This window comes from Rana temporaria, chromosome 3 (assembly GCF_905171775.1).
Source record: "Rana temporaria chromosome 3, aRanTem1.1, whole genome shotgun sequence".
NCBI lineage: Eukaryota > Metazoa > Chordata > Amphibia > Anura > Ranidae > Rana > Rana temporaria.
Genome location: NC_053491.1, coordinates 217,407,457 through 217,424,678, shown reverse-complemented (window position 1 = coordinate 217,424,678; position 17,222 = coordinate 217,407,457). Strand labels below are relative to the sequence as shown.

Below are 17,222 nucleotides of genomic sequence, written 5' to 3'. Positions count from 1 at the left end.
TTTGTGTTCAGAACAGAAAACATCTGAGAATCAGATGCATTCTCATTGAGGATTATGTGCCTGCAATTTGCACTGAACTGCCTATAAAATGCACACTTTTTGTGCAATGCGGACGCAACGCACATATGCGAACCAGACCTATTGAAAGAACATATTTTCAATGGTTCTGAAAATTGGATGCCGTGTAAGCCGCAGCCGATTCGCATATGTGTGAACCCAGGCTTATTCTTTCCAGGTAAGAAGACTGTAATGAGCACCATGTGATAACCCCAATAATTTTTGGGGGTAATATTTCCAGTCTCCAGACCCCTTTTTACTGCATCTATGACCATCTTTTATAAAATGTTCACAAAACTATAGAAGACTTAAAGCGAAGTTCCACCCATTTAAAAGTCAGCAGCTACAAAAAGTGTCGCTGCTGACTTAACAATCAGACACTCACCTGTCCCCAGTCTAGCGATGCGGGCGCATGAAGCATTGCTCCTCTCCACGGCGCTGGCATGGTTACTGTGGGCGCCTGGGCTGTGGCTCCACAGCCGGGTGTGTACTGTGCATGCACGAGCCGCACTGCACACTGTGATTGGCCGGGCAATCTTCTGGGGCCAGAAGACTGCAGGGAGGGAGGGGGAGAGGGGAGTCTTCCGGCGCTGCAGCTCCGGGGAGGAAGTGGTAGCTGGGTTCCCATAAAAACAGGGTACCCACTCCCCCCCCCCCCACAAAAAAAAATGACATGCCAAATGTGGCAAGTCAGGGGTCACCTACACCTAAAGCGAAATTTACATTTTTGGGTGGCACTCCGCTTTAAAGATAGATCAGTCAGAAATCAGATTAAAAGATTAGTTCTGTGTAATATCATCCTACTCCATATCATCATCAAATATAAAATTAGCAGTAAAAACTTTAATGATTCAACATACCAAAATCAGCCAACTTCAGTTCCCCTTTCTCATTGATAAGGAGGTTCTGTGGCTTTAAGTCTCGGTGAAGAACTTTTCTTTTGTGACAGTAAGCTAAACCCCTTAAAATTTGATACAAAAATATCTAAAAGAGAAAAAATTACAAATACATAACTGTTATTTTAAAAAGGTATGGTACATGCATGTGCTACGACTGAAAGGAAAAGCTAGCACATTTCCAACATAGATCTGTTGGTGCAACAAAGCAAACACACGTGTAATATCATTCACTCAAACATGGTAATGCCTAGAATATGACATTTTGGTGGTTCCTATAAGCCCCCATACACGCAGAATGTTTTTAACTTGGTGGTTCCTATAAGCCCCCATACACGCAGAATGTTTTTAACTCTCCTAGTAACCAGCAGCGGTTTTGCAGAAATAAAAATGCCTGTGTGTAAAGCTTTTACAAGCTTGTGCAGGCTTCAAGCTCTTTGGTGTTAATTTAATTGGCCAGAATAAATATTTTATTCACGTTTAGCAGTTTTTAGTAGCGTCAAGTATTTTTTCTGCCCTAACTCTACTGCTCCTGGACGCACTGGCAGTGGGCTTTTTTCCTGCGTCAAAAAGCTCCTGCCACTAAATACTGCTAAAAGCCTATGTGTGCCAACATGGAAGGGCGTTTAGAGGCAGAGAAAAAACGCTCGACGCCCCTAGAAGCAGCTGTAAAAATATCCAGTGTGCATGAGGCCCAAGTCAGCCAAGTTGGTAGATGTACACAAAGCAAAGAAGCCTTCCTAACTGCTTTTTTCCTTCAATTTTCCCAATTCCGCCAATTTAGTATTCGTCAAAAGTATTTTACCTTTACATTGTGTATACTCATTATATTTCCACAGTCGTCCATATATTGCTTCAAATCTTTGTCCTAAAACACAAAAAAAAAAAAGTTGGATTACATGGCTTCTTACTAGAAAAGTTTTGGAATGTACTTTGTTTAGAAAGGGGAAAAACAGCCTATGCTAGCTCTATGACTGTATACTGTTCCTTATGGTCTCAGTCATGTGGGTAGAAAAAACAATGCGTTTAGATGCCCACAGGATATAGTTTTGTACGCATATAAATGCAGCGCTATATAGTAATCAATGAGCCATACACACAGCTGTGTTTACATACTAAACAGGTGCACATGTAGTCATTCATCAGAATGAAAGAAGAATTGTATACGTACTTTAGAAGTGTATCTTACACAGGATCTTCTGCTAGCTCTGCCAGCAAGACCCTGCATTCCGTAAAGGAAATATGCATATACTTCCTAATGCTCCCTTAAACCAGGGTTCCTCAACCAATTTCTGCCTCTCAGATAAGTTCCCACTAACACTAGTGGTGAAACGGATCAAAAAACTCACGGTTCTGATCGTTCCTCGGATCAGAGTCACGGATTGGATCATTTTTCGGATCACCACCATATATATTCCCCACTGTAATATCCACGCCATTACCCCCACTGTAATGTCCACGTCTCCCCCTCCCCCACTGTAATATCCACATCTCCCCCGTCAGCACATCGCTCTGGGGAGCTCACCTAGGCCGCCACTGCCTGGGTGTACCAAGATGGCCACCGCTCCGGAGCTAGGCCAAAACCGCAGCCTTTCCTATGGCTGCAATCCATGATGATGATCCGTTGCACCCCTAACTGACACCATTGATTTTTTTAGGCATCTTTAAGGGGGTAATGTCCACAATTGTAAGGAGCATTTTTGCACTGACCATCACACTAATGTATGATGAGTTGTAGATATCGTAATTTTTAGGAGGAGTTCCCCAAAACTGGAAAGCTATTTCAGGGATTCCTCAGTGTTGAATAAGGTTGCCTTAAACTGAACTTTGGAAAAAGACCAGTCATTGCTGTTCTCTAAAATTGTCTTGGTCTTGTATCTGCCCCCTCCTGTAGATTTATGCAGGCAGCCTGTAATGGGTGGAGGTGCTGGGCCCCTCCTACGGCTCTGTACAGGCTCTGCAGTACAGTGATGCCACTGCTATTTTTACCAGGTAATGACTGACTTTGCAAAGGCATTTGGGGGGCACAAAGTGGATTTAGATCCTTTGTGGCGATTGGGAAAAATATTTAAAAATAAGTTTTCGCACCTGGAGTTTTAAAACTTCCCTTTTTCACTGCCAGGATCAGTTACCAGATGCCTATCAACGGAAGGAGGTGAGAATTGAACCCCCCCTCATACAAATATGTAGCTAGGCTTCCTCCTGACTTGAGACTTGCAAGGACAAGTAGTAGAAGAGATGCTCACACTATGGAGTTCAGGTTTACACTTTGTGCAGTAACTAAAGGAGCATGTTGAACGTTAACCAACCATTCAAGTAGAGGCTGCTACTGGATGAAGGGACTTTAATTTAAAATAAATACTTATTGTAAAAGTAGATGCAAATAAATGTTTACATTTTACGCTAATAGTAGAAGTCCATTACAAACTTTGGCTGTAAAATGTGTCTTTCTTTGCTGTCACTAACAAAGACTTTCAATACACATGGAATGGCTATATGCAACATATGGAAGTCACCATAACATAATAGTCATTATTGTCCCAGATTTTTTTGCTTGCCTCCACCCAGAGTGCTTTTCTTTGATGAAAAATTCCATATATAATACCAGGGATCCCACTAACAGAAACAATATGGCCTGGAAAGATTAGGGGATGGAAGCCCCAACTAATTAATCTCCCAAGATGCATCTGGAAGACCTAGAAAACTTGTGGCAGGGAATTATTTTCCTTTTATATTTTTCACAGTTTAAGATTTTTTCAAATTGTTTGTTTAAAAAATTGTACTGGGCAAAATGGAAGCTGCCACAATGTAGATCTATCCTTTTGAAGTGCTTGTTAAAGGTCAAGATTCCAACACAATATTCCTAAAGCACACGCTCTTGAAAAGTGTCTGAGAGTCTAAACGAGCGTTGTAGCAACCACTGCCTGGAACCGAAGATAATCAAAGCGAGACAATGTCACCAGCACCCCACAAATCTCCAGAACAGGTCCAAAGCTTTTTTCACATTAGAACAGAAGCAATGTTTCGGAGCCTCGCAGAACCCCTGCCTGATGAAAGTGACCTGCAAAGCCCTGAAGCTGCTTCGGTTTTAATGATGTGAACCTGTTCTGGAGCTTTGTGGTGTGCTGGTGACATTCTCTTGCTTTGTTTCAGGTCACGTATTGAAGACAGGAAAAAAAAAAATTGAATTTTTTTGGGCATAAACATACTAGATCTGAGGCAGTCAGATGTAAATGGATGCACAACTGGTTTTTCATCTGCCTGCCCATAGACCCAACATGAGGCCAAGGAGGGCAAAACTGAACATGCACAGATTTCACAAAAGTGACATCCCTAATTTTTGGCTCTGATTCAGTAGTAGAGGATCTGTTCACAGATCTCCTGCTAATAAGAACAGGCACAGCTGGTGTAAAAGGGTTCTTATTGAACAATTACCATGTCTAATAAAAGATCCTTCACACCGTTTTCTATTATTAAATTACTAACAAAAGCGTGCCCATTCCAGAAAAGGAAAAGCTGGGGATATTACAAATAATGTTTAAGAACTATTTTGAATCTGATGGGCAGAAAAAGACTGGATGGGATGAGGCGGCCAATGAGGGGGCGTGACAGCATTGGCATTAAGGCTGGCCACACATAGTTCTAATCCCCTTCTGCTGAACCGGCCGAAATTTGAATAGTTAATAGGCAGGCTAAATGAACCAAGTTGATCGATCAAGTTGGGTACAACCAGACTGCTGGATTTGCTTGCGATTATGCTGCTATAGCCGATAATCACTGTCTTTTTACACCTTCCTCCGCACAGGGAGAAGACAATTGCCGATTCCCCTGTCAACACAGTCTGTGTTGATGGGGGAATGCAGGAAAGAAAGGAAAGAAATTTGCACCATGTAGGGCCTGCCTAAGGCAGGGGAGTTGGATGTAAACAGAGGTGAGGGGTACGTGAGGAAACCAGGAGGGGACTATACAGTAGGTCAGGAATAAGAATCAAGGATGGCGCACATTAGGCTCACATACAATGACTCAAAAATGAAGTTATGTTTCATCAACTGTATCCCTGCAGACATTAAATACTGTACGTGCTACAGTGGCTACATAAGCTTTATCAGTTAAATGCTCTACTCCCCCTATCACGTGCTACCTGCACAGTCTATTCATGGACCATTTCGACAGCACACTTTGCAGAAATACACCAGAGTAAAGGCAAGCATCCAAGTTGTAACAGAAGTCTTACACTGTGTACAAACAGATTACTTCAGCTTCCCCAGCTTAACATATCAGTGTGGTTGTGTTTCCACTACTCCAGCCTCTTGACAAATAAATAGGCTTCTAATAAAACTTCAAAGCACCAGATTCATACAGCAGCGAGCCTGTGGAGGCAGAGTCGGGCTTGTGTGCGGGGCATTTGGACTTGCTGTGTGCATTCCAGGGTTTCCATAGCAACAGGGGCATATGCCCTGCAGAGGTTTTCATCAAAATGGCATTGACGTGTGCTCTTTAAAATGGGGGTGGAGCAATTTGCACCTCCCCACTGTGACACCAACATCAGCCTATGAATACCCTGTGCTCTGCACTGAAAACACCGTTGTGGCCTTTAGCAAAATGGCGGTCCTCATTTTGTTGATAACCACTGCAGCCCAAAAGCTCCTTCCAACCTATTATGGTGTCTTTCTCAAATATGGCACTTGGATATACTGACACTTATTCTCTAACCAAAAATGCCTGTTTTAATGTCTTTTGGATGCTCGTGGGTCTTGGCTGCTATTGGGCATAAAACCTGCTGACAATTTATTGCCTTCACAGAAGGGGGGGGGGGGGGGGGTGGAACGAAAGCTCTGTCTCACTTCAAGGGTTCTTTAAAGCGTTTGTTAACACCCCCCAAAAATAAATAAAATAAAAATAGATCCTGTTCCCTTAAAGCATGTTATACAGCACAGTGCTTGTGCTGTGTAATTTGGCCCCATGTAACACCATCTGAAATACCTGGCAGATCCTGCCTGGCTATACCCATCCCCCTTACGCTGACTCCAATGTATCAGGGCTGCTGAGCTTTGAGTCAGCATACTTGCCTTTGTCATACGCTGCCTGCTCTCCTGTGTCTCCTCTGTTCTCATACCCCTTCCCCTCTCTGTCTGCTCATACCAGTGCCTGCCCCCCTGCTGCTGCTGCTCTCATATCTGCAGCTAAAGGCTGCAATCCCCTCTGTATCATTACAATAAGTGTCCCTGTGCCTGCGCAACGTAAAAAATCTGCCGATTTGTATGTACATGAGCACGGCTCCCGACACGCTGTCGGTGTAACCATCAGCTCTCTCTATCTCCCCCTCCCCCTGGCTGATGACAGCGTGAGTGCTCGGCCCCGCCCACTGGAACTGTGAGCCGAGAGAGAAGAGACCTGAGGAATCAGTTGAGCACCGGAAACCAAGCTTATATAGGTACAGATCAGCAGATTTTTTAGAATACAGAGGCACACGTATTATAATACAGAGATGGTGGGAGGATTCTGTTAATTAACAACCACTTTCATTATCCAACTATAAGGTGGCAGAGATTTCAGATTAGTACATGATGGCAAATACAATTCATAGCTTTTTATTTCAATACTGCACAGCTGTAAATAGAGTACATACCAGATATTCAAAAACAAGTGTCAATGATTTTTCCGTGTGAACAATGTCATGTAATGTGACAATGTTTGCATGCTTCAGGTCCTTTAATAACGAAACTGCAAGGGGAGAGAAAAAACAGTTTATGACATTTCAGTGGAACTTAACACATTTCATGGTCACACCTCTAGTGAACCATAAATAAAATCTCCAATACAGCTTTGGTAGAGCAGAGTTTTCTGAGAAAGAAGCAAAAAAATAAATAAAGATTCTCTATAGATCAATCTGCCATTTCACGTAGCTGATAAGTGTAGAAACAATTTCAAAAGAATATTTTAACTGAATTTAAAAGGATATTTTTAAATAAGGTTTGGTAAGGAAAGTGACTACATATTAAGAATAGGGGAAACAAACACATGTGCAATGTAGTTTATGTGGACTGCATCCTTGGGGGCTAAAAAGATTGTATTTTTTTCTGGGAATTACTGGGAGGGAGCATTCAGGCACAGGCGTTTCCCCAGCGGTCTGATATTCCTTCTTGAGCTTTCATACACACGATTGGATTTTCCGACGGGATTTGTGTGATGACAGGCTGTTGGAGGATTTTCCGCGGACAAACGTGGGATAGCATGCTTTCAAATTTTCCGCAAACAGTTGTCTGTTATCAGATTTTCCGAGCGTGTGTACACAAGTCCTGCCAAAAGTCCAAAGTACAAACACGCGTGCTCAGAATCAATGCTCACCAAACATGACATTAGCAGAAGGTGCCCAAAGGGTGGCGCTAAAGAGCTGAAAAACCACATAGTTTTGTCTGTTTGTTGACCGACAATTGCGTGTTTGTATGCAAGACAAATTCCTGGACAACGCCCTTCGGACAAAAGTCCAACGCTTTGTCTACGGAAAATCTGATAGTGTTTGAGGATTTAGGTTGTAAGCTCCAACGAGCAGGGCCCTCTAATTCCTACTGTATTAAACTGTATTGTAATTGTACTGTCTGCCATTATGTTGTAAATAGCTGTTTAAACTGTTGGCGCTATATAAATTCTATAAAATATCTACTGATGGTGGGGAAACCGGTGCTGAAATGCTGGGGATACGAACAGGTAAAGCCGACACTGCGTGAGAACATAGCAGATCATGTGACTGTATTGACAGCCAGTGTTGCGCGAGACCGAGTAAGCTAAGTTTGCTTTTCTGGGCTCAGATAATATTTATTATTTAGAGCGGATTTGCACCCTAAAGTGGGACTTCCGCTTATCCGATCCCCCCCCCCCCTCCTTGGCACCTTTCGGGGGGGGGGGGGGCAGATGCCCATCTGACAGGTGCCCTGTACCCACTTCTAGGAGGCCGAGTCATGGTGTAGTATGTCAGCAGTTCGGTACCCCTCCTGCTCTTGTGTCGGGGGCCAGCGAGAGAGCGCATCACGCATGCGTAGTAAGGAACCGGCCGTGAAACCAAAAGGCTACATTGCCAGGTTCCCTTACTGGCAATGGAGGCCACAGCTGTGGTGCCGACATCGCTGGACTTCCGGACGGGTAAGTGTCCTAATCTCCTAAGTGTCCTAATAAAGTCAACAGCTACAGTATGTGTAGCTGCTGACTTTTAATTTTTAAAGGGGTGGGCGGACCGCTGCTTTAAGTATAATGTTCAGAATAGTACAAAAGACTTTGGACGAACCTAGAACGCACTTTTGTGACGGGGGAATAAACTGCCTGCGTATGTTAACGTTGGTGAGTTTGTATGAGACAGTGTGGGGTAGCCTTTTACAATGAAACTACCAGCCCCAGAACTCCACACAAGCCTTTTAATTGTTTCTATATAATCAAAGCGGCACCTTTTCAAATCACACATACAGCAAGACATAAATAATGGTAACAATTTTTAATGCCACAAAATGCATCCTGCCTACACCTGCAATTAATGCATTTCCAATATATATATATTTTATATAAAAAATGCTCCCACTGGTGCCCATCAATCTATAAGGGTATAACATTAGCATTACGTTTGGCACATACACAATGACAACCAGTCAATTAAGTATAAAAGTGCTAGTTTATAACAATCGTGCCCACAAAAATGATTGTTCAACACAAGAAAAATAATCTTACTGAATCTGACAGGAAAGCACTGTCTTATCAAATAAAATTATTGTTTATTGATTGATCCATTATTGTGTGAAATCTGTTTCTTGAAGATATGATTTTTTTTTTTTATTGAAACATTTTTAACCACTTAAGGACCGGACCAATATGCTGCTAAATGACCCAAGGGGTTTTTACAATTCGGCACTGCGTTGCTTTAACAGACAATTGCGCGGTCGTGCGACGTGGCTCCCAAACAAAATTGGCGTCCTTTTTTCCCCACAAATAGAGCTTTCTTTTGGTGGTATTTGATCACCTCTGCAGGTTTTTATTTTTTGCGTTATAAACAAAAATAGAGCGACAATTTTGAAAACAATGCAATATTTTTTACTTTTTGCTACAATAACCCCTCAAAAACATATATAAAAAAATGTTTTCCTCAGTTTAGGCCGATACGTATTCTTCTACATATTTTTGGTAAAAAAAACAAAAACGCAATAAGCGTTTATCGATTGGTTTGCGCAAAATTTATAGCGTTTACAAAATAGGGGATAGTTTTATTTTTTTTTACTACTATATTACTACGATCCGACCCGTTACAGGGGCATGACCAAAAATAGGTCTGCTGAATGGTACCCAATCAGTGCTCTCAGTGGCTGAGAACGATGACCAATGTCTTCTGGTGGAGGTGTTGTCCACCTGTCACAGCCCAATTGTTCAACGGGGGAGATTGCTGTACTAACATCAAATCGTTAAATACAGCGGCTCCTCCTGAGCTCTTCAGGTTTTCCGTTCAGCTTGCTACATAAACTACTAGTGTGTACCAGGCTTAAGGGTCAACCTAATTGTATATAAATTGAATGGATTGCTTAAGCTGGATACACATCATACAATTTTTGTTAATTGACTTTAGATTTACATTCAACACTCAATGTAGTGCAAGGGCCTGCCTGATTGAATTTGAAAGTGTTTAGGTTTGACCTCCTATTTTATGGTTTGGTAAATCTAAAGGAAAGTTGTATACAAATTGTATGGTGTGTAGCCAGCTTTAGACAGGTCATCACACTACACATCTAAATGGCTAAAACAGCTGGGTTGAAAAAAAAACACACAGTAAAACCTTGGTTTGAGAATAACTTGGTTTGAGAGCGTTTTGCAAGACAAGCAAAATGTTTTAAAGGGGTTGTAAAGGTTCATCTTTTATTTTCTAAATTGGTTCCTTAAAGCTAGTGCATTGTTGGTTCACTTACCTTTTCCTTCAATTTCCCTCCTAAATGTTTTTTTTTCTTTGTTTGAATTTCTCACTTCCTGTTTCTCCTCAGTAAGCTTGCCCCCATCATCCGAGCGATGGATAGTCATTTAGAACAGCTTACTGAACACCTTACTGAGGAGGAACAGGAAGTGAGAAATTCAGACAAAGAAAAATCAGGGCAAAATCGTGGGTGCGCGATATACGCCGATACCCGCACCGAGTTTGAATACTGCGCCGGCATATACCGAGCGCAGTACACTCGTGTATAGTCGGGCAGGCTCGGATCCTCTCGCGTTCACGTCCTGGACGTACAGGACGTGAGCGCGAGAGTAGCCGAGCCTGCCCGACTATACACGAGTGTACTGCGCTCGGTATATGCCGGCGCAGTATTCCAACTCGGCCCGGGAAAGCGGCCGCGGAAGGACGCCGGACCCAACGAAGAGGACGCCCGAAGCCGCAGATGGACGCCGGACCCGCCGATGGACGCCGCGCAAGACACCAAAACTGTAAGTACAAAAATCTTTTTTTACAGGAATGTCGGGTCCACTCTAGGGGTGCGCGCTATAGGCCGGAGCGCGCGCAATACCCCGATAAATACGGTATTTAAAAAATAAAATACAAACCTTTACAACCCCTTTAATAAATTTTGCCTTGATATACAAGCGATGTCTTGATATAAGAGTAGCGTTATGTCACAACCGAGTATAAAAAAAGAAGAGAGGAGCCTCTAAGTGTAGCAATATGGTTACATTTAATGAAAGTACAACATTTAGCAAAGTATTGCTACACTTAGAGGTGCCTCTCTTCTCTTTTATACCCTGTAAAAAAAATGCTTTGATATACAAGTGCTTTGGATTACAAGCATGTTTCTAGAAAGAATTATGCTTGCAAACCAAGGTTTTACTGTACTAGCGTGTACCAGGCTTAAGGGTCAACCTGATTGTATATTGAATGGATTGCTTAGACAGGTCATCACACTACACATCTGTTGGTATATCCGATGCACAACGACTACACTGCAGCTTCAAGACAACCAAAACATGCAGTCACTGTGAAGATCCATTAGCTGTGATCACCGCAATCCTACACCAGGGTAAGAGCATTACCTTCTCTAATGGCTGTACAAGGGGCGCCTTCTTCGTGTTCCAAACGAATTTCTTTTAATGCTACAAGGTTCTCAGTCAGTTTACTCCTTCCTTTAAATACTGTGGCATAAGTTCCCTGAAAAAATAAAAATAAAAAATACATATAAGCAAATGAACACATTTATGTAGAACTGAAATATTACTCTGTGTATACAACTCATCACTGCTGGAATGTTTCTGGGAACCACTTTTAGTGTATGTCACGTATTCAAGAGAGTGGGGAAGGAATAAAAGTCCCGTCATGTATATATTGCAACCTGAGGCTATGTTAGATATTTTCCCCCTCACTTCCTGGCCTGCTGACAATGGTTTAGCGTGAACATCTGCAACAGGGACATATGTTTTTTTTACAGGGTATCCAACCTTTCCATAAACTGTTAAAGAAAAAAAAAAAAAATGTATTTCTGTTTCGCTTTTAAAAATATCAGGTAAAAAAAAAAAAAAAGGGGTAAATCCACCCAATATAACCTCATATAGCAGCAATAACATTAGAGGTTCTAACCTTCAGTCTGCCCAAACGCAGATTAAAAAATAAAAAATAAATAAAAAAGTTTTGGTTGGGCGCATTACGGCAGTATTAAACCCCAAAACAAAAAATTTAAAATTGCAGCTCAGCAATTCTTAGATGTGGTGGCTGCATTCGTTTTTTTTTTTAAAGGAGTTGTAAAGTCTCATGGTTTCCCACTGTAATGCATTCTATGCATTAAGATGAAAATCCTTCTGGGCTGCAGCTGATCATTCCAGCGACCAGCACAAGCCCAGCAAGCTCCCGTCGCTGTCTCGGGTCCTCATTGGATAGATTGATAGCAGCAGGGGCATTTGGTTCCCACGGCTATCAAATCCAGTGACACTGGAGCCAGGGGCAGGCAGGGCCAAGTCCTGCTGTCTGTGTCAATAGACACAGCAGGACTCGGGAGCATGCCCCCATGTAATGCAGCTCTCCGTGGGGGCACTGGATGAATAGCAGAGCCGGGGGACACCAGAGAACGAAAAAACATTTGCATAGGGCAGGTAATGTTTGCTATTTAAAAAAAAACAAAAAACCTTTACAATAACTTTAAGGCTTTTTCACCCTTTATTTTAACAAGGGGATTCAGCCAGTAAAGTCTGTTACTTCCCAACTTTAAAAGACTAAGCTGTCCAATTAGGGTGCACTCACACCATGTGCAGCTACAGTACATTCGGTTCTCCTAATGGATCATGCAGGTAATTGCAATGACACACAGAACACAATTGTTCACACCAGAAGGTGGTGTTTATCTGCGTTCCAGAACTGTGCGTTATTATGCAACATGTTTGCATAATATCACACCTCTCTAGATGGCCCTTCATTTTCCCAGTGACATCAATGAAGTGTCACTTAGTGCACATAAAGTTACAAAATAAAACACAACACGCTGATTAAAATAGATGCTGCCTGCACACTAAACCACTTTGTATTAGTGTGAGAGATAGTGTGAACTGGCCCTTAAAAGACCCGAGACACTATGTCAACACTTACAACAGTTTTCTTTTATTTGTTTATTTAAAACCTTTATACCAAAAAAAAAAAAAAAAACACAAACAAACAATCATGCTGTAACTGCTTATAAAGTTGCTGTCATTCAGCTACAGTTTGTTAGTCCAGTCCATTTAAATCTGTTAGACTAAAGCCAGGTACACACTCATCAAAATTCATCCATTTTCTGCTGAACTGGCCGAATTTCAGTTTGTGTATGGTTCTGCCTCAACAGAAGTAGATTCATTAGATCAGCTTCTGCAGAATGGGCCTGCTGGAAAACCTCCTTAGATCAGTGTTTGCAGCCACTGATCACTGTATTCTGACAGCGGAGGAGTCCCGCTGTCAAAATACAAAAGCGCATCAAGGAGGATTCCTCCATTCAACTTGCTTGTGTGGACAAGGGAATCTGTCAATTTTTTTTTTTTTTGCTCAGCCCGCTAGTTGGAAAAAAAATAAATAGTATGTACACAACTTAACACTATTCTCTCCCCAGAACCAAAATGCTGCTCTTCAAAGATGTGTGCTTAAAGCGGAGGTCCATCCAAAAATTGAATTTCCGCTTTTTGGAATCCCCCCACCCCCCTCCGGTGTCACATTTGGCACCTTTCAGGGGGGAGGAGAGAGCAGATACCTGGGTAATACAGGTATTTGCTCCCACTTCTGGGCATAGATCACTGCGGTGACCTACGCCACGTCCAGTGCCTACTCTGTCCCCCGCAGCATGACTCGCGCATGTGCAGTAGGGAACCAGGAAGTGAAGCAGCAAGGTTTCACTTCCTAATTCCCTTACTGAAGATGGCATTGACAGCACCCGAGGGCCGAGGGAGAGATCGGCTTTGGGTGCCGACATCGTGGACGCCCAGGACAGGCAAGTGTCCCTATATTAAAAGTCAGCAGCTGCATTATTTGTAGCTGCCGACTTAATATATATTTTTACTTTATTTTTACTCTGCTTTAAATACATCATTCAGAATGCAGGCACCCTAATTGCTGCATACACACGATCGGAATTACCACAAGAAAAGTTCAATGCAAGCTTTTGGTTGGAAATTTCGACCGTGTGTAGGCGCCATCGGACATTTTCTGTCGGAATTTCCAACAGCAAAAATTTGAGAGCTGGTTCTCAAATTTTCAGACGGGAAAAGTTCTTGTAGGAAATTCTGATCGTCTGTATGCAATTCCGACTCACAAAAAAACATGCATGCTTGGAATCATTGAACTTAATTTTTCTCGGCTCGGTGTAGTGTTGTACGTCACCGCGTTCTTGAGGGTCGGAATTTCAGACATTTGTGTGACCGTGTGTATGCAACACACGTTTGAGCCAAAATTTAGGCGGAAAAAAATCCATGCTTTTCTTGACGGAATATATCGTATGTACGCAGCATAAGGCTAGGCTGACCCTAACACAGAAAGTGTTACTAGCAGGATCACCAAGTGAAATAATGGGGAAATAAAGCCCCAAAAGGACATGAATGCAGCCACCACATCTAAGGATTGATAGGCTGCAATATATTAGATTTTTGTTTTTGGACTCAATACCACTTAAAGGGGTTGAAAACCCCAAGGCCGCGTACACACGGTCGGACAAAACCGATGAGAATGGACCGAGGTTCAGTTTCATCGGTCCAAACCGACCGTGTGTATAGCCCATCGGTCTGTTTTCCTTCGGTCCAAATTTTTAAAACATGCTTCAAAATCGGACCGATGGACCGCTGCCCGATCGGACCAAACAGATGGTTAGTACACAAAAGCATCGGTTCAAAACCCGCGCATGCTCAGAATCAAGTCGACGCATGCTTGGAAGCATTGAACTTCGTTTTTTTCTGCACGTCGTGTGTTTTACGTCACCGCGTTCTGACCCGATCAGATTTTGAACTGATGGTGTGTACACACATCAGACCATCATTCTATGCATTAAAGTGAAAAACCTTTTGTACTGCAGCAGTCCCGTTTTTCTTGACCGAGCCTGATCGTTCCAGCGACGGGGACAAGCACAGCAGCTCCAGCCGCTGTCTTGGGTCCTCGTTGAATAGATTGATAGCAGGGGGAGCAATTGGCTCCCGCTGCTGTCAATCAAATCCAGTGACAAAGAAGTCAGGGGACGGGGCCAGAGTCCTGCTGTCTGTGTCAATAGACGGAGCAGCAGCACATGGAAGCACGCCCGCACGAGTGCCCCCATGAAAAGTGGCTCTCTGTGGGGGCACACAAAAAGGAGAGGCCAGGAGCGCCGTGGGGGGACCCCACAAAAGGAAGATTGGGGGCACTTTGTGCAAAACTCTTGCACAGAGGAGGGACCACCATTGTTTTCAAGCATATTTTTAAGTTATACAGTAATAAAATATTTTTTAAAATCTACTCACTTTTGTGAGATACTGTATATGCAAGAGGGTTATAAAAAGAACACTAGTGATGCAATAGTTAATTGCACAGCTAAAGATTAAATGCTCTGACAGTGTCTAAACCATGAGGACAGTTTTCATTAAGCCATGGAAAACAGAGGTTTAGATTTTACTTGTGGTTTTCCTATGTAAAATGGTCCTACATGTAGGTTGGGTTCTAAAGTTCATTCTCTTAAAGGGAATGTATAGTATATTTTCAGTGAGCACATATTTTGAGCCATTATTATTCTGTTTATCATAATTTGTAACTTACATTTTCACATACTTGATTTTCCTGTTTTTGTTACTGGTTTAAATTATAACTAAAAAGGCAAAACTTTTTTTTAGTATTGGATAGAATGGAGAGGGGATGAGAACTAGGGTGACCACGTGTCCCGGATTGCCCGGGACAGTCCCGCATTTTGCAGGTCTGTCCCAGGTACCTTTATGCCAGGCAGGACAATACAGTGTCCCGGAATGAAACTGACACAGCCACCCCCGGGGAGCCAATCTGATGCCCCCAAAAAAGGCCGCCACATCACCGCTTTACTCACTGACAGTACTTGTCCTGGCTGGGAATGCACAATCCCCTCCGCCTGCTTGTGATTTGAGAAATCCCGCCTCTTGTGTCCAATCACCGTGCTGTGATTTGTTACAGCACAAGCTGATTTTTGGGGAGGGGGGGGGGGGGGGGGGGTGTCCCTGAATGGTAGTTTGGAAATGTGGTCACCACAATGAGAACACCTGTCAGGTTTAATTGCCATCTATGCAACCTATTAGGGAGATTCAAACTCTCTATATAACCCGTTTACTGCTATAACCCGTTTACTGCTATCGCTGCCAAGAGTGAAATTGAAAGAAATCCAAAGTTTTGGGTTGCTACCTGAAAGGGAATAGAGGGGAAATCTTCCTATGGGGACACTGGTGACAACCAATGAATCCATCACTTTGGAGGGAGGCATCTTCTCTCACGTTCGGTTTTGGATATGGGACAGGAAGTGAAGGAAAACCTCCCCAATCGGACAAAGATGGTATAAAAAAAAAAGAAGAAGAGCAGGGGTTCAAAATGAAAAGAAAAAAAAATATTTTAGATTATATTTAAATATAGATGAGTAGATGCGGGGTAAATCACACAGTACGCTTGCCATACTTTGAAAAAAAGTGACCAATCAGCCGGCAGGCTGATCAACAAAAAAATAAATAAATGAACGGATTCCCCTAACTTCACAAGCGAGGTGGAAAACTGAAAGGATTCCCCATACTTACAAGTGACATGGATAGGAGAATCATCCCCTTCTGTGTTATAGTATTCTCTTAGCGGGGACCCCTCCACTGTCAGAAAACACTGATCAGAGCTGCAGTCAATTGGCCGCAGGGCTGATCAAACTACATTTTTCCAACAAGCCCAATCATTAGATTGACTTCTCATTAATGAAAGCTGCCACAGATGGATCAAAATGTGTCTGGTCCCTGCTGAGGCGGATGAATTTTGATTTGCTTTAACCGCTGGACAACTGAAGGGACAAGATAAAAAAATAACAGGTAGTGATTTGATGCGTCAGCCAACACAGATGAGCATATGAAAGAAAGACCTGGCTAAAGCTGGCCATAGACGGAGCAAATTTCTTTCATGCAACCTCGATCCCCACCAGGAAAACACAGTGATCATTGCTGGCAGCTATAACAGTCACTAGCAATAAATCACATGTAAAATTCGGCAAGCTTGCTTGTACCCAAGTTGATCGATTAGGTTCCTAATAAATCGTCCAAGATTCAAACTATCTATGGATGGTGGCCATAGAGGAGAGTCCCAGCAACATGGCACTTGACTCACAATCTGTGCCAAAAAAACATTAAAATACAAAACATATGGTGGCCAACATACAGTAAATGATTAGCCTAAACTCGCAAGCTCAGACCTGCTTTATTTACCAATTGATTTCCACATTCAGTAATGACTCAGCAACTTAGGGAGGCCTTTTCTCAGTGAACATGGGAGGAAAAAAAAAAATAACACTTTGACCTGATGACAACGATACTGAACATTGAAAGTAAAGAAAATTAAAGCTGCAAACCTCTCCAAGCTTCTCCAGTTTGACGTAAGTTTCCATCTTTCCAAAACCAATTTCAGACTGTAGTAAGGAAACAAAAATGTAAAAGATACCTTAGCACAGCAAAAAAAAAAAAAAATGTAATACAATACAATACATACATATATATACACCGTATTTATCGGCGTATAACACGCACCCTAATTTTAAAAGGGAAGTTTCAGGGAAAAAACTTTCCACAGCCCCTACGTAT

At 42.5% G+C, this 17,222-nt stretch overlaps 1 protein-coding gene across 3 annotated transcripts in view; it reads right to left on the bottom strand.

Annotated features, from left to right (window-relative positions):
• The window catches only part of CDK17 (cyclin dependent kinase 17), a 228,630-nt gene that overhangs the window by 35,538 nt on the left and 175,870 nt on the right, over positions 1–17,222 (bottom strand). For all 3 annotated transcript variants that reach the window (XM_040344235.1, XM_040344234.1, XM_040344236.1), the window contains 5 exons: positions 16,994–17,050; positions 11,001–11,115; positions 6,583–6,677; positions 1,759–1,821; positions 918–1,041 (listed from right to left, as the gene is read on the bottom strand). In XM_040344235.1, the coding sequence (XP_040200169.1) occupies positions 918–1,041; positions 1,759–1,821; positions 6,583–6,677; positions 11,001–11,115; positions 16,994–17,050 (454 nt within the window). The remainder of the gene's footprint in view (positions 1–917; positions 1,042–1,758; positions 1,822–6,582; positions 6,678–11,000; positions 11,116–16,993; positions 17,051–17,222) is intronic.